The sequence below is a fragment of the Ylistrum balloti genome, unplaced genomic scaffold, assembly GCF_031769215.1.
Source record: "Ylistrum balloti isolate Yb309-2 unplaced genomic scaffold, AGI_CSIRO_Ybal_v1 Utg369702, whole genome shotgun sequence".
NCBI classification, from domain to species: domain Eukaryota; kingdom Metazoa; phylum Mollusca; class Bivalvia; order Pectinida; family Pectinidae; genus Ylistrum; species Ylistrum balloti.
The window spans coordinates 56,008-80,566 of NW_026781932.1; the positions used below are offsets into that span (position 1 = coordinate 56,008).

The 24,559-nt window shown below is 34.6% G+C and overlaps 1 protein-coding gene across 1 annotated transcript; it reads right to left on the reverse strand.

The window, feature by feature from the left end:
• Positions 1–1,253: 1,253 nt before the first annotated feature.
• LOC132565238 (sphingosine-1-phosphate phosphatase 2-like) lies at positions 1,254–23,619 on the reverse strand. The gene is made up of 3 exons (XM_060229873.1): positions 23,005–23,619; positions 14,440–14,529; positions 1,254–1,838 (listed from the first exon to the last, which is right to left on the reverse strand). Exons 1-3 carry the CDS (start codon positions 23,617–23,619, stop codon positions 1,254–1,256), a joined length of 1,290 nt encoding a protein of 429 aa, XP_060085856.1.
• Between the last annotated feature and the right edge of the window lie 940 nt (positions 23,620–24,559).

Consider the following 24,559-nt stretch of genomic DNA (forward strand, 5'->3'; position numbering starts at 1 on the left):
ACGGACGCCGTGGTATGGCATAACCTCACTTAGCCCTTTGGGCCAGGTGGGCTAATAAAACTGTCTCATGCATAAACATGTACATGTACACAACACCGGGCATGATTCTAAGCAAGCACTTAGAAATTAAATTCAATCATGGGAAGTATTTTCAAGAAATTATTGAATTGCTCATTTTTCATGCTTCTGGTAATGGAAAAAATGGATTGAATCAAATCCATACCAAAATATAACATTTTCCACAGACTTGTAAATTCAAGACAAATGAAAACTCCTTAAAACTTCTATATCAAAGAATCAACTTTCAGGATAAGAAAAAATTAAAATCCCTAACAACTGACTTCAAATGACTAATGTGATGTTATGGCTGAGTGTGATATAAGGCTATTGAGGCAATCAAGATTACAAATATAATGTAAAATGAGAAATGATGAGATAGAAATGTCAACAATGGTCAAACATCTCCAATATTCCCTGAAAATGTCAAAAAGATGGACATACCTTGTAAATTATGTATTATCATTACAGTAATTATCCAGCAAGAAACCCAAGTCTGGTAATAAGCCCATCCATACCTGTAATTGTTTAGTAAAATCACTGACAAATATGGGGCTATCAGCAGATAGTTCTATCAACCCTGGTTACATGGTAACCTCAGGTGAAGATCCCAGGTGTGTCATTTGTCTCTCCCTACCTGTGGCCATTTGTGCTGAGAAACCAAACAATCTGTGCTGACTTAAGTTGTGAACTTGGCTACATATTTTAGCATTATTGATCTCGAAAGCATGCAATGGGCCTTCTGTATCATGTTCAATGTGGACAATCTGCACACAATGTTAATGTGCACAATTTGTGATATACATGTATGACGTTATTGCCGATAAATGCTATAAGCAAAATCTATTGGCACCAAAAACATGTTTCCAAAAATAGTGTATGATGGATATGAATGATCAGCATTGTAAAACCTTATATGATTTACAAATCATGTTTTTAATTAAATGCTGCAAAATTTTACTTTCATTTTGAGAAATTACTGTGTTTAAATGGCTGTATAACAACACTGAGTGATAATTAAGCCAACTCAAAGACATTGCAAGTTTCAGTAGAATTGACGAATTCTACATCACCATCCAGAAAACATGTTCAGTTCTTAAAGAGGATACATGTTAATTGCTTGATCGATACAGTATTTTTATCCTGGGTCAGATTTTAAATGTTAAAGTGTGTATTGTAGAATTATGTCTCGATCCTCACAAAACCTCTGTGTAAAATGCAGGTCTATCCAAACCAAACATACAGTGGACAAATGGAATTATAAAAGAGATAGCCATTCCCAAACAATAAAACATAACAAATTTGTACCCAACCTCAACTTGTGGGTGTTTTTTATCTGGTTTCTCTAGACCTTGAATATAGGAAAAAATCCTCACCAGAGGAATCTTCATCAAGAATTGCATGGAGAACAGAATGACTGTTCCAACGAAGAAACGCATTACAGACATCGCAATAACCTTTAAGGTTGGTAATTCCAATTCATAAGGCAAATCTGCATTATTGTCAATAACATTTGTAAAACCTAAATGAAGATTTGTCCAAGCACCCAGGCCAACACCAGCGAGCACAGCGACGATTTGTACTGCATCACCACGTGTGTTGTATGTATATTCATCTCCTGTCTTGCTGCTGGGGTAGAACACTGTACACATGGCAAGGCTGCTTATGAAGATGACCAACGGAGCAAAGGGATGGGTCTGCTGGTACCAGTCAAAGTCACCAACATATGGTATCGTCAGGGCAATTACTGCCAAAGATAGGACTATTCCAACCAGAATATCCTACAACAAATAAATTATGAATTGTTAAAGTCATTTAGTTAATTATTAATGGTTTTTTCAGAAACAGAATAATTTTTTGGTTCCTTGGATACAGGATGGTATAAGGTATATTCAAAATTATTTCACTTTAGTGAAAAAAAAAAAGAAAAAATGATTCTACTTAAATTAGTGTTACTGTGTCCTTATCAAACTGAGCTATTTGGACTAACAGCTAGAGAACTACTGCCACTCCAGTCTATCAGGCTGAGTATATAAATAATTTAATCTAAGGAATATTTCCTGCTTTGAACCTGTCTCTGAGCTTTGATTAGGTCATAAAGTGTAACAGGAAAGATTAAAAACTCAATTCTTTAAGTTCAACGTCCCTCATGATCGTAAACGGGAAATACTTTTTTACGCAGTGTACAATATGTCTTATTTACTTGTGCTGTTGTCCTAATGTTACATCAATTTGTTTCGCATTTTGAGATGCGGTTTCTTTGTGGTAAGTGGTGGCTATATCAATGAACAATAAATGGGAGGCCAATCACATGCTAAATCCAAAGTAATTGGGATAACATTGTCCTGACACTGTAGACTACATGACAATCCATTTCTCAGCTTTATTTAGGAAAAATGTTTTGAAGGAATGACTCATTTAAATTTAAAAAAAAAAAGATATTCATGAAAGATGATTTAGAATTTCTCCTGAGGATTACTATAATAGCCTAAAAGCTGATAATCCTAAACCTTTATCCAGGGTGCCGCCAAAGGAGTAATTTAAAATGAAACTAGAAATTGTTGCTAACAATTTTGCGGGCTTTTCACTTCTTTGGCGACAATCTACCAAAAAACAAAACATTAAATTCATGGATGTTCTGCATCGATCTGAAGAAGAAAATTTCAAGAAAGTTCAAAATTGAAAAAAAAATAAAAATTTGTTAAATTTTGAAAACTTCACCCAACAGCGAGCTTTTTTATTTGACATATTCTCTGATAACATGTCATGACAAAAATTTAGATAAGGAAATTCTCTAAAAATAATATAATTGCACAAATTCTGTATGATCAACGATTTTGGAGATATCGTCGTTTTTAAGTTTTTAACTTATGACGTCATGGCGGCCATATTGTGTTTTTGACCTACTTAAAAATTCGGCATCGACAAGTTCATATACGTATCTACATAAAGGTGAATAGAATGTATATCTATATATTTCAATTTAAAAGATTACGAACCCACAAAATTGGAAGAAGAATAAGAATAATAAGAATAATAAGAATAAGAAACAGAACAAAAACAATAGGTCTTTTTTTTCACCACTTAGTGAAAAGCCCTAATAAAACATGAATACTCTCACCAATGCAACCATCAAAACTCAAGGGTTTCATAAATCTACATGTATTAGTCAACAATACATACTGACCGTATGGATTTGATCAAATCATAAAAACTGACCCAGTCGTTTACGAATAGCTTCAGACCTGAGTAAATTTTACCGACAAGAATAAGACAGAAAGTATGATTTCAGTAAATTTTTCTTTAATAATGTTTAGTGGATTTAAAAAAAACTGACAAAAGGAGTGTGCGGGCCACCATTTAAAATATGTTATGGAAAAGAAGAGTCAACAGACCAGCAAAGCGAATGCTGTACAGTAGTCGTCAAAAAGATCATTAGTCAGATCAATAACACTACAAACATGTATGGATCACTCAAGTTCATCAACTGTTTGATGCTGCATCGATTCTCAAAGAAATAAATAAAACATGTATTAATAACATTTCACTGTTCTACAAAAACCAAAACCGGATACAACAATGTCAGTTATCAAGATTTCTCAAATACTGTACAGTCGGTTCTTTTTCGACAGGTTGATATATTAGCTAATGAGAAACCTGCATATCAAATGTCCATTTACATACAGATTGTGAAATTTTCAATTTGTCGAAATAGAATTATTTCAAATAAAACCACAAAAATTTTGACCTGTTGAAATAACTAGCTGTACAGTAACAAGAATTCAGAGCATTTGTTAAACTTCAATGAAAAACCATTAATTTGCACACTATATAAAATTAATCATAACAACATATTCTGTTAATGTAACATTCTATTTAATATCAAATTTTCTTGTAAAGATAAGTGATGATACCAAGCAGATATAACTGAAACACATATTTGATATGTGTCCCTGAAGTGGACTGGATCTAGTCATCCTTGGTAGAGCGTCCATCTACTTTGCAGGGTCCTGAGTTCAAACCTTGGTCTGTCCGTAGATTTTGGAGGGTCTTGGGTTCAAACCTTGACCTGGCTATAGATTTTTCATTCCTTTTATGTGTTGTGTAATAAGGTAAGTGATTGCGATAAAAGCCCACAACAGTTAAGCTTGCCTTAACTGTGGTCCTTATTAACATGTACCTATGTAGGCTGCCACACTTATCATATAATATTGATTCATCGCTCAACGCTTGTAATACAATACAATGTCTTATCCCCTGGAGATGGTAGATATCTTTCACTGTCATTATAACCACCCATTAATTTTAATGAAAATGTAGAGACAATAAGATTAATTTGTGGATGATTTCATTTTTTCTCGCCATCATGTACTCTCCATCTTGTCCAGGATAGAAAGGTCAGAAATATTGGTATATCTTCACAAGTTTATATAATCTAAACCAGAAATCTGAGAGGTTAGGCCCTATCATGTGTTTCTATCTGTCCATAACTGTTCAGGTTGACATAACACTAAAACACAGGGAAGCAAAATATAAATGTACTATGACACCAGTCTTGCTTACTTCCTCGACCTCTTTATGTTTTCATTGCTGGGCTAAATAAACATCAAAAGATTGCAATAATGCACATTTTTAAACTTCTATTTCGTTAAAACTTTAAATCCCTCTCCCCATGAAGTGATGACCAATCAGGACCATTGTTAGAGGTCTTGCAGCTACATGTATTTGTTGAAAGATGTTGAAGTGAAGTGCCTGCACGGGTGATAGATTACATAAGTAGTACAAGACAGGATGCAAATTCGAATTTTAAGATAAATACCGACTGGCTAGGATGTCTGCGACCTTTAAATCCACTGAGCTGAATACAGTCTCTGAATACATGGAAAATCTGTGATATATATTAAATATAACACAATAGCATGGAACAAATATATTACCTCATTCTTTAATGCAGCCCTCAGCAAATTTTGAATACCAGAATGAATGGACACTATTATATTTCATGTCTCTAATCACCATAAATGTAGGAATGACAAAGTTACATAAATGTAGCTTTAGGCAGATATAAACTGCCATGATGTTGGAATGATAAAGAAAATCTGATTAAATTTCTTGCTTCTAAGGCAAAAAATGCCATATTTTTGACATAATTTGTCAACATTCTTCAACCATCATGCTAAAAAACAGCGTGATGCATGTCTATGATAAATATATGTGGTAAACAGTGCAAAATATGTGCCTGGTGAAGCTATCTTGTCACAGTTGTTCCACCCTCTTTAAACATACATGCTATGCTAATTGCTATATACAGATGTTTCATCAGTTCCTCGATCCATTCAACTCTATCAGTGCTGGACTCGATCAGAAAACATTTACTGTGCTGTTCAAACCTTTGTGTCTGACTTAAAGCTTGTATTTTGTTGATTTCTAATGTTAATTGTTTGGCATCTGTTGTATGTTTACAGCCATCTTCACATTTATCATCATGGCCACCAGTTCCTCTACAAATGTTGAATTTGATAAGGAAAACACTTCTGACCAGATGACTTTAACCTTTGGTGGGTTGAATTTTTGTAACTAATTTTTCTTTTTAATGTTAAAAAACTGTGAAAGGCTACAAAATTTTATCTTGACCTTTGATCTAGTGACCTTGACTTTTAATCAGTTGAATTCATTCTTTAATAATGACAGACTGTGTTTCATAATGTCCTAACAAAATGTTCATCAGTGTAAAGATAAAAACTTTGATATTGACCTCTGGGCCTGATGACTTTGACCTTTGATCTTACATTTGGCCTCATTGTGTATTTTCATGAACTATGTCTTTATGTTCCTGAAAATCATCACTGAATATTTAGGTTATCAGCTTGAGTAACAAAATTTGTGAACAAACAGCTGACCAAGACCAATATGCTCTACTTTGTCCTTGACCTATGAACCAATAGGTCTAATCTAGTGAGCTTGATCATTGGTGACACGTTTAATTCTGATTAATTTTTTCTCCATATTTCTTTAACATCATTTAAATACACCAAATTTATGAAGAAAATAACATTTAATTGAGATTTTCATAAAAAATCACCCTGGAATCAAAACTTTTTCACCCTCATAACTTAATTTGATGAGCCTAATGTGGGAAATTACTTCTTAATCATGAATTTGCAGACCATTTCAATTTGTCGTTTCCTTAGAATTGAATGCATAATTAACTGGTATAAATGATCTTGAGGCACCGACTTACAGATACATAAAGGTGGTTGGGTGGTGTAGCAGTAATGCTCACGCCGCTCACCTAGGCGTCCAGGGTTTGATTCCTAGAATGGACATGAAAAAGTATGGGGTCACCTGCTTGACCACATCCAGGCCAACATTTACAGAGTGATAAATATTGGAAACGGGGAAAAAAAAAACTGTTTCGAAATTGTTGTAAAATGAATAAAGTGCGCAAGACCTTGTTTGAGGTTCATAAATTCTGCAGCAGAGCTGGTTCTTGAACCTTTGACTGTTCCTAAAACATTATTTTGAACCACATTTATATGTCAGCACTTGTTTTCATACTAATGTTAAATTTGTATAAACAAAAATAAATGCGAGCTGATATAAGTCATTGAGTCTTCTTTTATGCAAACAATTACAACTTTTTTATGACTTTGAATGTGACCATCTGGAAAGTTTCCCAATAGGAATTAAAAAGACCAATGAACAAGTGTACTTGTTAATTTAGACACTATTTACCAGTTATAATTATTACATGTGTTAAGCAGTTTAATGATATATCTTAATTACCCCTTTATTGTCTCACCTCAAAATATTTGTAAAAGAATTGGTTTAAAAGCTTGTCAATACAGCACATACTGCACACTTTCACATCATCCTCTGTCATGACAGGTTTATTTACACTTGGAACATTTTCAGCCATATCAATCAATATCAATGACGTAGTTTGATAAGAGATATTGTATACATGGCTGTTGAGAACAAGAATTTTGCTAAAGGTGTATGATAATACCTGCATTAACCTGCTCTACATGTATTTATAATATTGACTAGGAAGTTATGGGAATCGATGTCACTCACCCTCAATGCATACTCAAATAATAAATCTACTATACAGAAGATCTGAAAGGTGCTTAAAAGGTCACTCCACCTGATTTGTAAATAATTTCCCTTTCCAAATCATTATTACAATTTTCTGCCATTTCAGAACCAACCACCCCTCCCATCCCTGGTCTAAAGGATCTTTGCCTACAGTACAGGTACATCATTTCTCACACCTCAGACAGTGATATCCCACATAAAACCCAATCCTACATTTTTCTGTCTCGCCTGATCTGTCTAGTACCCTTAAGTGCCTTTTAGCAGAATTTTTTGCGCATTGGTGTATTCATCGGCGTATAGGCATAGGTGGCACGTATATCTGTGCATTACAACAAAAATGTAAGTTTTGTTGTTAAAATTTCAACAGTATTCCACTTAATTAATCCTATTCAAAATGAAATAGAAAATGCAACCCTGCTCTCTTAAAAGGTAGGTATCTTTTGTAAGTGTGGCCTACATTGTTTACACTGCACTAGCCAAACACTGTTTAAAACTGAAGAGGCTGTGTGGGAAGTTCGAGGCAACTCCCACTGGATATGCCAAACTCTGATGAAATATTGAATAATTTTCAGAGTCTAAGTCTCGGGCTAAGATCTTGTAACATCCTAACCTTGGCTAACACCTTGGTCAGGATTATGTTACAGGATCTTAGCCCTCAAATGAGATACCCCGATCTCACTCAGTTACAGGGAACAGATTTTATCGACCACATCATAAGACAATACTGCATTCCTTTGAATTGTGTGATTAATATTTTAATTGATCTCTTAAACTTGTTTTATGTACAGAAAGAACATTGCAAGGCTATTCACCACTGAACTCTCCTTATATGGCATTTATAGCCTTATGAATAATAGATCTCTACAGGCAACTAACTAGGTATCAATTATTGTTTTACTAGCTTAATCAAAGTGAACATTCCAGATATATTTTTTTTCTTTGCAAAACTTATTGTGTATGATATATTACAATGACCTGAACTAAAATAAATCATTTTTATTACTGAATGTTAAGTTCATCCTTTAAATAAAAACACCATTTTGGGAGAATCTATGATGACAGCAATGACATCATAATGTACACACACTTGGTATCATGAAGAAGTGTTTATAAAGGCTGGCTGGCTGAGCTTCTAGCCATTGAATACATGTTATAAACACCAAGACTAATGTACAATTATGCATACAGAAAAAAACAGAACTGTCGTGTAAGATTCTCGTGTAAAGCAATCTGTCAGTTGTTACACTTTCACTAAAAAAGTTATTTTGACAAAGATTATGTATCATGTGACCTGAATAATATGTAGATTATTACACTAATGGACTATTGGACACAATGTTTGAAGCCGAACGAAATATGTTTCTTTTTTGGTCCAGATTTGACTAAGTTTATTGCAGCTGTACATCGTTTCACAGCTAGGGTCATTTAAGGATGTGACAGGTTGGGTGGTTTAGGAAAACTGGAGTTGAAGTTACTGGAAAAAAAAGCAACCGACCTGCAGCCAATACCTAGAAACAGTCCCACATAGGCCTAGAACATTGCATGGGATCTCATGACCTAGAGGTGGAGAGCTAGTGATAAGAGCTGGTCTGACACCTTGGCCACAGTAGCCCCTTTTATACTTATATTTTTTTCAATGTGTATGCAGGCTGTTACACCTAGGTGAGCTACTGTGATTACCTGTGTTTTAGTAGATTTTCCTGTTTATTTTTTTTTTAATCTTTTTATCATTAGCTGTGGCAGATTTATGCCCCAAAATAAGCCTTAATGTCTGATATATATCACTGTCACATGATGTGTGAAATATTGATTGTGACAAATGAGAGTTTAACTGTACACAAGAAAATCATACATTTATCTATATAATAGACCTTACACACATGCTCTACACATGTATTCTAATCTTACACATGTTCTAAACATATATTCTAACCTTACACACGTGCTCTAAACATGTATTCTCACCTTACACACATGCTCTAAACATGTATTATTACCTTACACACATGCTCTAAACATGTATTCTCACCTTATACACACACATGACCTTACACACATGCTTTAAACATGTATTATTACCTTACACACATGCTCTAAACATGTATTCTAACCTTACACACGTTCTAAACATGTATTATTACCTTACACACGTGCTCTAAACATGTATTCTCACCTCATACACATGCTCTAAACATGTATTATTACCATACACACATGCTCTTAACATGTATTCTAACCTTACACACATGCTCTAAACATGTATTCTAACCTTACACACGTTCTAAACATGTATTATTACCTTACACACATGCTCTAAACATGAATTCTTCTAACCTTACACACATGCTCTAAACATGAATTCTAACCTTACACACGTTCTAAACATGCATGTTGACCTTACACACATGCTCTAAACATGAATTCTAACCTTACACACATGCTCTAAACATGTATTCTCACCTCATACACATGCTCTAAACATGTATTCTCACCTTATACACATGCTCTAAACATGTATTATTACCTTACACACATGCTCTTAACATGTATTATTACCTTACACACATGCTCTAAACATGTATTATTACTTACACATGCTCTAAACATGCATGTTGACCTTATACACATGCTCTAAACATGTATTCTCACCTTATACACATGCTCTAAACATGTATTATTACTTACACACACTCTAAACATGCATGTTGACCTTATACACACACATGTATTATTACTTACACATGCTCTAAACATGCATGTTGACCTTATACACATGCTCTAAACATGTATTATTACTTACACACACTCTAAACATGCATGTTGACCTTATACACATGCTCTAAACATGTATTATTACTTACACATGCTCTAAACATGCATGTTGACCTTATACACATGCTCTAAACATGTATTCTCACCTTATACACATGCTCTAAACATGTATTATTACTTACACACACTCTAAACATGCATGTTGACCTTATACACATGCTCTAAACATGTATTCTCACCTTATACACATGCTCTAAACATGTATTATTACTTACACACGCTCTAAACATGCATGTTGACCTCATACACATGCTCTAAACATGTATTCTCACCTCATACACATGCTCTAAACATGTATTCTCACCTTATACACATGCTCTAAACATGTATTATTACCTTACACACATGCTCTTAACATGTGTTATTACCTTACACACATGCTCTAAACATGTATTATTACCTTACACACATGCTCTAAACATGTATTATTACCTTACACACATGTATTATTACCTTACACACATGCTCTAAACATGTATTCTCACCTCATACACATGCTCTAAACATGTATTCTCACCTTATACACGTTCTAAACATGCATGTTGACCTTACACACATGCTCTAAACATGTATTATTACCTTACACACATGCTCTAAACATGTATTATTACCTTACACACATGCTCTTAACATGTATTCTCACCTTATACACATGCTCTAAACATGTATTATTACCTTACACACATGCTCTTAACATGTATTCTAACCTTACACACATGCTCTAAACATGTATTCTAATCTTACACACATGCTCTAAACATTAATTCTGACCTTATACACATGCTCTGAACATAATACTGAGTTTACACACATGCTCTGAATATGTGTGCTATGTGTAAATTAGTTTTTACCTGTAATTCTGATGAACAATATGATAATCAGTATTACTAGATAAGTAGCATTAAAATCCACAATGAAAAACGATTGGTTACACATCATTTACCCAACAAATCTAAGATAACACCTGCAATGTCACCTGTAACTAAAAACTCGTTAGGTAATGGAATGTGACCGACAGTTTATCAGTTTATAAGGACTTACAACAGAACAAAAATTAATTTTAAAACCTAGATTATTTTTTACATTTTAATATGCATGATAAATTACATATGTATGATAAAATGTTGGCACTTAACGTGGTGAAACATCTGTTATTTATCTTTAGATGCGTACACCTAATGAAGCTCGTGCATGTCAAATAAATTTCATGCTGTATTAAGAAATTATATTAAAACAATTAAGGAACATTTTACTTATTCTTAAGATTCATATACCTCACCATTTCACAAGTTCAAGTTATGCTGTCAGGTTTCTGTATAATAGAGTAAACAAACTGGTATGTTGTGTACACATGGAGCCATTATTTTGAAGCTAATTTGAACCCCATACAATAATTATTGTAAAGGAAATGACAGGTTTTCAATCAAAATAACAATGTATTCTCTATAAAGTAAAAACAGCTAATAAATTATCTTTGTTGTGTTACTCACAGTACGAGCTTTTTTGCATATGAATGAATTGTTTATTAAACCCTGGTAAAATACTAGCCTCTATATACCACTCAGCTAGAGATAACTTCTCTTTATGTGTCAGATTAGTAAACCACAGGTCCTGGGTTTGAATCCTATCAGACATTGTAATAAATGATGACTTCTGTTACATTTATTTAACATTACCTGAAAATGTATATGACAGAAATTGTACAAACACATTCTTTTTATCTGAACGTATTTCAAAAGTACTCAGGTGTGACATTTGACCCAAAAGACAGTGAAGATAGTGGCCGTAGTGGTAAAAATAGATTTCAGACTTACCCGATAAATAGCAACATGTGGTTAGGACCATCTCAGGATCATTTCAGGCAAGCTTTAGATAAATCCCATAGACAGAACTTGATAAGAAGCTTAAAATGGGTATTGTTTAGAGAAACCATGAGTGTGCAATCATGTTACAAAATGGTCACTATATATGCCATATTGAACATTTGACGAAGAATAACAATACTTTGATAGCTTTCCTTTCTTATCATTCCCACCAATTTCATCTCAATGTCAACAGTGAAATTTGACGAGTTTAAAATGTGTTTTTAAGATGGCAGCCATACTGGATTTCAGACTGCCTTGAAAAATAACAAGACTTGGTCATGACCATCTCATTTCAGGCACGTTGAGATGTTTAAAATGTAAAAAGTTTAAGGCATGGCGGACAGCGCATGATGACAGATGATACATGACGGCGATATGTCATCAGCTTATCCTTTCAGATGACCTAAAAATGCATATTTTTCAATTCCAAATGATGTTTCACTCTTAAGTTAAATTGCCTTGTATTTTTCATGACTTGTCTACCAATTATTGCTATGGTGGCCATCTTGGAAAAGGACTTAAGATATTAAATGTGGTCAGTGTGGACCACTTGTATGAGCTAATATGAAGATCTGTTTGCTAGGTTTATTGCCCCGAGAACAGCCAGGGTCATTTTGAGGTGGGACTTCATGCAGTAGCAACATACAGGTGACTTGTGACATGCTGTTCAGAGTAATTAGTGTAAATTGTCTTGATAAAGGACAAAACCACACCAGCACAGACACTAGTCTGATTCTCAGCTTCCTAAGAGTCAGAAACCAGCAAGGGTTAGGAGCATGGCGCACTACACATCTCAGATCTTTACATAAGGTTACATTAGCCAATGCTCTGTTGACCCACTAATCTGTTGTGTTCCTGTTATATATACCAATGTAAAGTTACACTAATGGTTAATATAGAGGCTTCGGAAAGTCACAAGTCAAATGGCACACACACCAGTCAAACATTTTTTTGTGAATTCAATTTCATATATATGCATCATCAAATGTAAAAAGCTAATGTAGACAAAGAATTTTTCTTAATCATGTATTTTTTTTATTATGGTGATCAAACGTAAATTTTGTTATTGCCAAGTAGTTAACAAAGTTTATGGACTAAAACTAATACATGTACATATTTATCATAAGGCTATTACAGTATACCAGTCACATGAATTTGTCAACGTGGTTTAATTTGTGTACTTGCAGGGCTCTCACACCCCACTTTGGGACTGGGGCCCAGGGCCCTATGATTGGGAAAAATAATGGTGTTTTCCTAAGAATTGGGAAAAATAATGGTGTTTTCCTTAGAATTGGGAAAACTTGGGGTCTAAATTGGGAAAAAAAATACTATTTTGCATTGGGACTGGGGCGAATATCGGCCCTAAATCTGGCAGATCGAGAGCCCTGACTTGCTTATACCTTGCAGTTTCAACAACCCAGACATTCTAGTAGACACTTGCTTATAAACGTACTTATTGGAGAAAATATTATCATAAAACTAATGGTATCTTTACAGCAACATGTTACAACATGATACTACCTACGATAAGCAGTATCACCGTATTACTGTGTGGTTTTTACAACCTAAATTGTCTTACGTTGTTGTACAATCATGTCTCCTACCAATATGCACATGCTACATGATTACAGGTTGCTTATCAAACATATGTTTGTAATTTACAGCATTTTGAAAATCAAATTAAAACTTATCACCTGTATCTTAATATTTTCTTGTGTTTAAGCAACAACAAAGTTTTTATTACCGATAATAAAAAATGCCGATGATATTCATTTTTATGCAGTTCATAGGTAAGTGAAGTATTTTTTTATTATTACTGGAGAGGAGATTAAATTTCTATGAATATTGAACACATAGTGAGCTGATTAGGTAATCAATTAACTATATAAAAACACCATTACAATTCTATCTGATAATTAGTTATGGTTTTTAACCCATGTCCGATCACTCATAGTAGCAGAATTGATTCCTGTTTGAATAAAAGATCTGAATTTTCCCAGAATTAACTCACAATTCATTGTTGACATGATAGACAGAGGTGCGTTATTACGTAATCGGAAATCCAGCAACAGTTTTGTCAATGAAGGCTCCCCATTTGGTACCTTTTATTAATCATTATGTCAATAGTCCCGATGCAGATAACCTGAGAAAAATCTTCTCAAGAAAAAGAGATAACAAATTTCATTGTCAAAAGTGAACTATTTAGTTACTCAGCAGCAAGGGTTTAAGCTTTGTAGTTTTTCACTGTTATATGATTTTGCTATTGGGTTCAAGTTTTGTAGCTATTTTTTTTTTTTTTTTTTAATTTTCCATTGCTGCATGATTTTGTAGATATACCAGAAATCAATTTTGATTTCTAACTTTCTATTATACGTGGACATATGAATACATGGATCACAAGATTGCCCAGGAAATCATTGAATGAAAGACATAATTTTTTTGTTAGAATAATGTTTTGAGCAATTTCATGTATGAATAAAAACCACAACAGTGCTACTCAGGAACACATAGTACGACATTTACATATAAGATAAAATGTATTAATATAGGTATCAATATCTTGTTATTCAAAGGGCAGACAACTCACCAGTACTGAGTGAACTCCGAGGTAGAGGCGACTGAGACTGACCATGCTACACCACAACACGGCTGCCACAATCAGCGCAGGGATATACACCTACAACATAAAGTAGCATTTAATTATTCATAACTCAAAATGAAATCTTTGAATCATCTGATACATTGAATATCTCTTGACCAACAATAACAAAAATAGTCTGTCAGGTCTTCTTGGGTAAGTGTGCATCATGCAGACTGAGTACAGATGACACTGTGCACATGGTATTATAGTACTACAAGCCTTAGGCATTTGTTCCTACCCTATAATTAAACAGAACATAATTAAAAGGCAGTAAATGAAAAGAAAAAAAAATCTGAAGAGAATGCTAATGAGTTTTGGACTTTCTATCGCTGATCCGACGTGTTAGCTGAACATTCTGAGAACAACTTTTTGGCTCACAGAGATCAATTTTGACTGAATTTTTGGGTGCACACATAATGCAAGTAGAAGTTCCTTTCACAATTTTCAGCTCCAAAAAGTACCTATGCATATTACGTAGGTGTGCACATTACGGATTTTTATGGCATATAAATACATGGTGCTATGGTGACCAAACTGATTTCTCACAGAAATGAACATATCTCTCACTTCCTACTTGTATATGTCCCCATTCTTCTTGTCCAGAAGTGGATTAATAAACTCAAAATATCTACCTGGTAGTCTTGATCTGTGATAGAAATAAAGTTTTCATCCAAAATTCAGGTTTTTAAGTTTTAAAGGAGAAAGTAAACATTTCACAAAATGAAGCAGAACTGTTTCACTTCAGTTGGATTCTTTTCTTTGATGCACCCTTTTTCCAATTTTTATTTAAAATCCTTCACCTTGGTCAGTGATACCAGCTAAAATATATCTGCATTTCTATTTACTTAAAAGAACAACAAGTGTCAGTAATGTACATATCATTTTAATTTGGATGGTTCATGGCAATACAAACACCCTGATAAATACGGGAAAAATGATTCACTCTTGTCCTCAGTGTAACTATTAGTATCATTTCTGAGACCGCATATATATCAATTATAAGCAGGAAAAACAAAACAACCCCCCCCTCCCCCCCCCCCAAAAAAAAAGGGAAAAATGAATCACCCAAACCTACATCATTAATTAATTTCAACTTTGGCTGTCCAAATACCCCTGTACCATTGTAGAGTGCAATAATTCGAAACAGGACAGAAATTGACCAACATCGTATGGTTTCCCTGTATTCTATTTCAATTTCATTCAATACAAAATGCGTTATATTGTAGATTCCATTTTAAAGTACAAGGATATATGCTATTTATATTATACCCATGATTTAAGACTTACATTAAGGATATATGGTACCTTACCTATGTTTGGGATTAGGGACAAGTATTGAGTTTTCTAATCCTTCAGGGATAAAGGTAATTAAACCTATTTATATACAAGCTGGTGGTGTATGGTGTGGAATAAATATATGATATGAAATATATTGTTAATGTGTATATGGTATACCTATTTTTAAACAATAGTATACATACTACACCATAGATTGATTATCTATAGAATACAAACAAATAAACAAGGGATCTTATTAAGGATAAAGACGATCATCTAATCATTCAACCACATCATGCACAGATCATTAAATTTTTCTCTGATCAATCATAATAAAGATGACAGCTGCAAATGACATTCATTCTTCTATAAATTCTTATTTAGAAAGGTATTTTACTTTAAAGTTACAAAAAAGGGAAACTTAAAAGGAACATATTCACATTCCATGAATACTGCACACTTAGTCAGTTATGTAGTTGATTAACTAGTTAACTAGGTACATCTAAAGCCTATCTAACTTGAACCAATATTTGATGACACATTTTCACTGATTTCCCATCACTAAGTCTTGGGTTTAACTATCTATAACAATATAACAGATCTTTATTGATTCAATTCAATCACCTCCATCCCTTCTACATAAAGATTCTTAATCAATGGATTGAATGTCAATCATTATGGCTACATTCTTAAACAAGGGAAGTCTTGTATACAGAATAGAAAAAAATATTACTTCTTTATCAATTCAATCTTTATTCTTCCTTTCAAACCAACGTGTCTGTGTCCAAAATAAAACAAGTGCACATCTAGGGACCTGAAAGGGAGTCTACCTATGAAATCTGACAATGATCCTTCAGTTTTTTAAAGAAGTACACACTTGCACAACTAGGGAACACTATAAAGGGCTCTGTTAACTTTTTTCGTCACATTATTTCCAGGAAACTGCCACCCAACATCTTGATTCTAGATATTTTGGTTCATCAGGAGCTGTATAACTAATTAGACTCCTGTGACTTTTCAGCCAGGTGAGCTAAATTTTTTTTGAAATTCTGTAAAAATCGAAGACGGCCACCCATCTGCGATTGCTATCAATAGAACCATATAAACACTGAGTATCAAGGATGCAAAGAAAACCTATAGAACACAGGAAACACCTAAAATGGGAAAATAATGAGATCCATTCTGTACACAGAAATCTGTCCAAATTCAACATGGCCACATGGGTGCCATTTTGATTTTCAGATTAGCAATCCCTACAGCAATGGAATTAATGAAAAAAATTAATATTAGTGATAAGTGTCAAAGTTGATCCAGTAATTCTCAAGGAATAGCAATAAAAAATGTGTCAAGGACACTTATAGACACTGTGTATGATGTGTATTGAAATAAAAGAGGTGGTATATCAGTATGGAATGGCATATAATCTGTAGATATTGGTAACACTGATACATGTATTCAAAAGGATCAAGGCATGTAGTCGTGATAAGATCTTCATATAATCATTTTGACACTAATGGGATTAGAGCGGTAATAACTGACCATGCCCAGTCAAGCGTGACTCTGAAATCTGCACCGTTTGCAGTGTACGGTTATAGACTACTGTAGTTTTAACAAGTAGTGAACTCTAGTTAATCAGTTGAATATTTACCTGTATTCATGGGGACGTGTTGAGAGTAAGCATGGTCACCTTTCTAGCTCTGGCTAGTGTGAATTTTTCTTTAGTCTAGTGGTGAAGTGTCTGGCTAGTGACCAAAGGGTCACTTATAGCCTCACCAGAATCATCAGTACTGGTGGAGGTGAAAGCCATGAAGAAGAAGAAAAATTCAAGCTATAGGCCTATTTCAATCTCATTGAGCAGCTAGGAGCTATGTTTTACATTACTCACTCCAGTTAACCTCAGTATATGTTCATTACTGCATGAAAATCCAAGAAAATCTAAACATGTTCATTTCTGAGTCGAAATACAAAACGATCAGGTACAATCCACACAAACTGCACATTAGGTTTCATTTCAACAAAAAATGAGTTCATAAATTCTTGCTCACAATTATGCAAATGCAAAAATAACACAAAAATTTAGAGTATACATGACTTACAAGACAAATCATATAGGTCTAATAGCTGGTTAAGCATTTAAACATGCTATTCACCACGATGTAAAAACAGAATTAGGCCTATAAACTTGACAAAACATGTAACCTTAACTGTTGCCGAAATTAAAATACCAACACATACTAGCGCAAAATTGAAGATGTTATCTAAAGACTGCTTTGTTCACATCCATGTAGTTTGCTGACTGCAGTTTATTTCTTTAAGCGATATATCTTTCACATGCTTGATCGTTTTCTCGTTCATACTTACAGAGTTTAAGCTTACTACCAAAATTTTATCATAAAAAATTAATTCTATACCAGTCATTGTTTTTTATAATCAAAGTTTTCACAAACTTTTCAATCAATTTAAGTTATTATATGACTTTCAAAATTGAAAAGTATTTCAAATTTCTGTTTGATGAATCATGCCAGAAACTTGATCTCGGAAGTCAGTGGTGGTAGGGCTACTGAAAATGAAACTAAACTACAAACATCCGATTTTAGAATTGTGTCAGAAATCAGTTACGCTTTCAAATATGTATGATCATCTATGCAACACTGATATCTTTCATAGAATAATTGAAAATATTTTAGCATTGTTTTAATTAAAATGTGGAATTAAGACCTTATCGTAAAATTATATATCTAGTGTATAAGTAACTTTGAAAATATTGACAAAAAAAGGAGATCAATTGGACAGTGTAGATGATAATTTTTAATATTTGCATGAATTAATTCCAATTTAAAACACAATATCTTATAGAATTTTTGTATCATCTTTTCTATCTATTTATCTTACATACATGTATTTATGAAATAACAACATCAACTAATTTCAAAACACATTTCCATGTAGGTATTTGTGCATTGTTTTTTTTTTGTGGTGTAAACTTAAGTCTAGGCTATGAATAGCCTAGCTAGCAGCTGATTTTGGTGATTCCTAAATATACCGAGTGTCCTACAAACACACAGCATCCAAAAACTTGTCAAAAACACAAAATGGTGACCTCTTAGTCTATTTGGTTTAGATCAAGATCAATCACAAATTAAAATCTCGAGAAAAATCTAAAGGACAGCTGGAATCAATGTGATCAAGGAAATTCATCCAGTACTTCTAAGAAGCTCTCAACAAATATATTATAGAGATATTAATATTTAAAGATGGAAGTAGAGTCATTATTGATGTGCAGTGATTTAGCAGCTTTAGATCTTACGTTTCCTACCAGACAGGATAAAGGTAAAACAATCGACTGTACAAATGGTGTAGGTATTCTATTCCACCCATTGATTAATTGATCAACACAATGACCTGTATTGCTCATTTCTAAACAACAGCATGTGGATTTAATCATTTTTCATAAGATGAGTCAGTGTGACCGAAAAACCCCAATTTGAAATAACCTTTAAGTACTGCATGGGTACCTCTGTCACAGAGTTTTGTATACAATCTGATTGTATCATACAACAATGCAGGATTAGTATTGTTATTTTTTTTACCATTGGGGTTATTCACATCAGGTACACTGAGCCAGCTAAAACTTAAGATCCTATTCAATAGGAAAATGTTTTGTTAAAAACTTTTAGGCAATATCGTTGATGTCAAGCACCAACGCTCAGGGGGTAATCTGATTATAAACGCAGTATGTAGTTAATACACAAATGTAAATAGATATTTCTGAGTGATCATACCATGACATGTGCACTCCACATAATGACTAGTAATCAAAAATCCCATTTGAAACAATAGGCAATGAAAGAAGAATTTCAGTATCTGTAAAACTGACTTAATGCTGAGAAAACATAGTAAAAATTTTCATGTGTTTTTGTACATGGATTTATCTATCATTTTCAGTAAACATATTCAAGGACATTGTTAAAAGTAAAATAATAGACCCCAGTATAAACACATAAACCAGAAACACATTATTTATTTTTGAAATCCTGCTATAATATGACATTTTATATGTGATGGTGTGGCAATTCAGTGAGTGATAAATGATGAAATCAAGTAATGTTTCTTCTGTTTGTTTTGTTTTTAGTCTCAATTCTTAAGACAAAATCAAGGAATCTTCTAAACTATCCAGTAAAGAGAAAGGACAGGAAACATGACTCATACTTGACATCAGATGGGCAAAGTATGTTAAGTTTTTTTATCAGATTGCCCAGTGTCCAGTTCTGATACAGGTGTCTAGTCATGTAGGCTGTCCTGTTAGTACAGGTGTCTAGTCATGTAGGCTGTCCTGTTAGTACAGGTGTCTAGTCATGTAGGCTGTCCTGTTAGTACAGGTGTCTTGTCATGTAGGCTGTCCTGTTAGTACAGGTGTCTAGTCATGTAGGCTGTCCTGTTAGTACAGGTGTCTTGTCATGTAGGCTGTCCTGTTAGTACAGGTGTCTAGTCATGTAGGCTGTCCTGTTAATACAGGTGTCTAGTCATGTAGGCTGTCCTGTTAATACAGGTGTCTAGTCATGTAGGCTGTCCTGTTAATACAGGTGTCTAGTCATGTAGGCTGTCCTGTTAATACAGGTGTCTAGTCATGTAGGCTGTCCTGTTAATACAGGTGTCTTGTCATGTAGGCTGTCCTGTCAATACAGGTGTCTTGTCATGTAGGCTGTCCTGTCAATACAGGTGTCTTGTCATGTAGGCTGTCCTGTTAATACAGGTGTCTTGTCATGTAGGCTGTCCTGTTAATACAGGTGTCTTGTCATGTAGGCTGTCCTGTCAATACAGGTGTCTTGTCATGTAGGCTGTCCTGTTAATACAGGTGTCTTGTCATGTAGGCTGTCCTGTTAATACAGATGTCTAGTCATGTAGGCTGTCCTGTTAATACAGGTGTCTTGTCATGTAGGCTGTCCTGTTAATACAGGTGTCTTGTCATGTAGGCTGTCCTGTTAATACAGGTGTCTAGTCATGTGTTAATATACAGATGTCTTGTCATGTAGGCTGTCCTGTTAATACATGTATCTAGTCATGTAGACTGTCCTGATAATACATGTGTCTTGTTAAGCATGGTGTCATGTTAATACAGGTGTCTTGTCATGTAGGCTGTCCTGTTAATACAGGTGTCTTGTCAAGCATGATGTGATGTTAATACAGGTGTCTGTGTCTTGTCAAGCATGATGTCCTGTTAATACAAGTGTCTTGTCAAGCATGGTGTCATGTTAATACAAGTGTCTGTGCCTTGTCAAGCTGGTGTCATGTTAATACAGGTGAATTTTCAAACAGTGTGTCCAGTTATAATCCATGTGTCTAGTCTTGTAGGCTGTCCTGCTAATACAAGTGTCTACTCTGACAGTGTCTCCTGTTAGGCAGGTGAATTGCGAGATAGTGTGTCCTGTTAAAACAGGTATCTTGTCAGGCATGGTGTTCTAGTTTTGGAGGTGTCTAGTCAAACAGTTTATCCTGTTTTTGGAGGTGTCTAGTCAAACAGTTTATCCTGTTTTTGAAGGTGTCTAGTCAAACAGTTTATCCTGTTTTTGGAGGTGTCTAGTCAAACAGTTTATCTCCCTTTTTGAGGTCTCTGCCAAACATTTTATCCTGTTTTTGAAGGTGTCTAGTCAAACAGTTCATCCTGTTTTGGAGGTGTCTAGTCAAACAGTTTATCTCCCTTTTTGAGGTGTCTGCCAAACATTTTATCCTGTTTTTGGAGGTGTCTAGTCAAACAGTTTATCCTACTTTTTGGTGGTGTCTAGTCAAACATTTTATCCTGTTTTTTGAGGTGTCTGCCAAACATTTTATCCTGGTTTTGGAGGTGTCTATTCAAACAGTTTATCCTGTTTTTGGAGGTGTCTAGTCAAACAGTTTATCTCCCTTTTTGAAGTCTCTGCCAAACATTTTATCCTGTTTTTGAAGGTGTCTAGTCAAACAGTTTATCCTGTTTTTGGAGGTGTCTAGTCAAACAGTTTATCCTACTTTTTGGTGGTGTCTAGTCAAACATTTTATCCTGTTTTTGAAGGTGTCTAGTCAAACAGTTTATCCTGTTTTTGGAGGTGTCTAGTCAAACAGTTTATCCTACTTTTTGGTGGTGTCTAGTCAAATAGTTTATCATGCCTTGTGTCTAATCAAACAAGTTTTTCCTGCTTTTGGCAGGTGTTTATTCAAACAGTTTGTTCTCTTTTTGAGGTGTCTGCCAAACATTTTATTCTATTTTTGGAGGTGTCTAGTCAAACATTTATCCCACTTTTGGAGGTGTCTAGTCAAACTTTTTATCCTGTTTTTGGAGGGTGTCTTGTCAAACATTTTATCCTGTTTTTGGAGGTGTATGTCAAACATTTATCCTGTTAACTCTAATGTTGATAACTAATTATTGACATAATTAATGATCAGTTACTATATATTTGGATTATAATCAGTTGCTGTATTACAGTACAATTAATCCATACTAACTGTACTAAGTGTAATATTGTTGAATATTTAAACAAAATATTCCCAGAAAGTATGATATCTATATTACAGGGATGTTATAAATGAAAAACGTATTATTGATATATTAACTAGTAAACCTGTATTTCATAAGGAAATGATGATATGACAACTTAACACTTGAATTCCTGAGTTGTTTGCTCAGGTAAGAAGGGATTGTGTTACAGCCGTCAGTCTTGTAGCCATATCAATAGTTCAGCAGATATTCTCTATCTAGCCTCAGATCTGGCAAGAACGAGCTATGTTCAGGTGTAGTACAGGTAAATCTACCTGTCTGACCTGATTTTCTGCATACCTCGGATAAACAATTTTCATCAATTGTAACGTATGTGGACAGTGCTTGTTATAGATAATGTACCAAAGAGGGGCTCAGTGTTAAAGTATAATGTTGGTAGTATCAAAAATGACTGATAAGAGGTGGTACACATGTAGGAATACATTTAAACATATATATGAGACATTGGTTGTGGAGTAGAATAAATTTTACATCTTGCTGAAATGATGCGGAGGTAAAGGACGGGTCATGCGAGGCCATATCTGTTTTATTTTCTATTTATGATACAGTACAGGATTTTAAAAAAAAGTTTGTTATTTCTGCTTTGGTTTAAATCATATTAAATACCTGTGAATCATTGTATTTGGGCATGTGTTATATTTTTCAAGTTTAGTAAAATTGTTTAATTACAAATGGGTCTATTATAATTCTTGTGATGTTCTCACCTGGTACCGGGAGATAATGAGGATAGCCAAGACGACAGGTATGGCTGTAGCGGACATGGCGTGAGTGGACGGCATCGCAAACTCTTGTAAATAGTAGGTCTCCAGACGTACCACAGGTGGGGCAGAGGGTCGGGGCCACATCAGATAATCTTTGATGCCTTGACCCAGCCACATGCACAAACACCAAACGAGAGCAGTTTGGCGAATTAACAGCGAATCACAATTCCACATACAACATGGATAAAACATCAAATAAAAAGCCTCGTTTCCAAGAGAAGATGCTATCGTAAAAAAATGAAGCAGTAATCTGTGTTTTATGGTGTATTTCGAAATGTCTGTCACAGGAGGGTCACTAGATTTTTCCCATTCATCTTCGTCGTTTGACACTTTGTCTTGCGTTCTTTTCTGCAGTCCGCCACAAATTGCATTATTATTATCGGATGTCGTCTGCTTAGCTGAGCAAGCTGACAAATCAACGTGTTTGAATGTTCCGCCCGAACGAACTGTAGTGTCCCCATTGCCACACCTACTCTCGAACCTCGAATAATGCACTCCACAAAACTGTTGAAATCTTGCTGTAAGTTCCGGATTGTTGAGATCTTTTAATAAATCCATCCTCAGAAAGTGATTCCACACCTGTGTCCAATACCACAACGATCACAGCACACAGCGGCTTCGAGAATCAATATTTATAGAACGTTTCATGTATGTGTAGTCCTTACGTGTGGTCATGTGATTAAAACTGTTACCTAGATTAGAACGGTGACGCGGTACGGGGGTTTTCCACGGACCGCTGCACACATCCTTGTGTCAAGTTTGTATCGTAAGTACACAATGTACTGAATTATCACGTTCTTGGTAATTGCGAATTGCATAGAAATTTATCAGAACACGAGTACACCGGACATTAGCTTGCATGTGAACGTTTTCATACACAGAAACAAGAGATATTTCGAACCGGTGCACGCACCATCCTGGTTTCAAGTTGTAAAAAAGATGACAAAGCTCTGATTTAAGCCTACGGAAATGTATCTGGTTTTTTTCGCTAATGAGCGCGTGATGATAAACATATTTCAAAGTAAACCATAAAGTTAATGCACAGGAACGTGATGTTATTAGACACTGTTCTTAACAATGTATCTGACCACGTGAGGCCTTTACTTTATAACCCAAGAAGGACTGGGAACGTTTTATACTGACAATGCATACACCAGGGACGTATATATTAATCATAATATGATATATACGTCCCTGCATACACGTACCTCGTGTCGACTGATTGGCGAAACAAGGATTGTCGACCGGTGGCCATCTTGGATTTCGACAGTTAATATTTTGTCAGTGATGGATGATAGACAACTTACAAAGGACCAATAAAGATCTTTTACAATGACAAAGCGTGAAGACACTCCCTTGATGCCTTTAAGTTGTATAAGAACCTATATAAAGTTTCCGTTTGGTATGTATGATTTACGAACCGGTTACATAAATAACATATATAATGAAAAAAGTTTAAGAGATCTTTCTTATCACACGATCCGGATTATCCAATTAA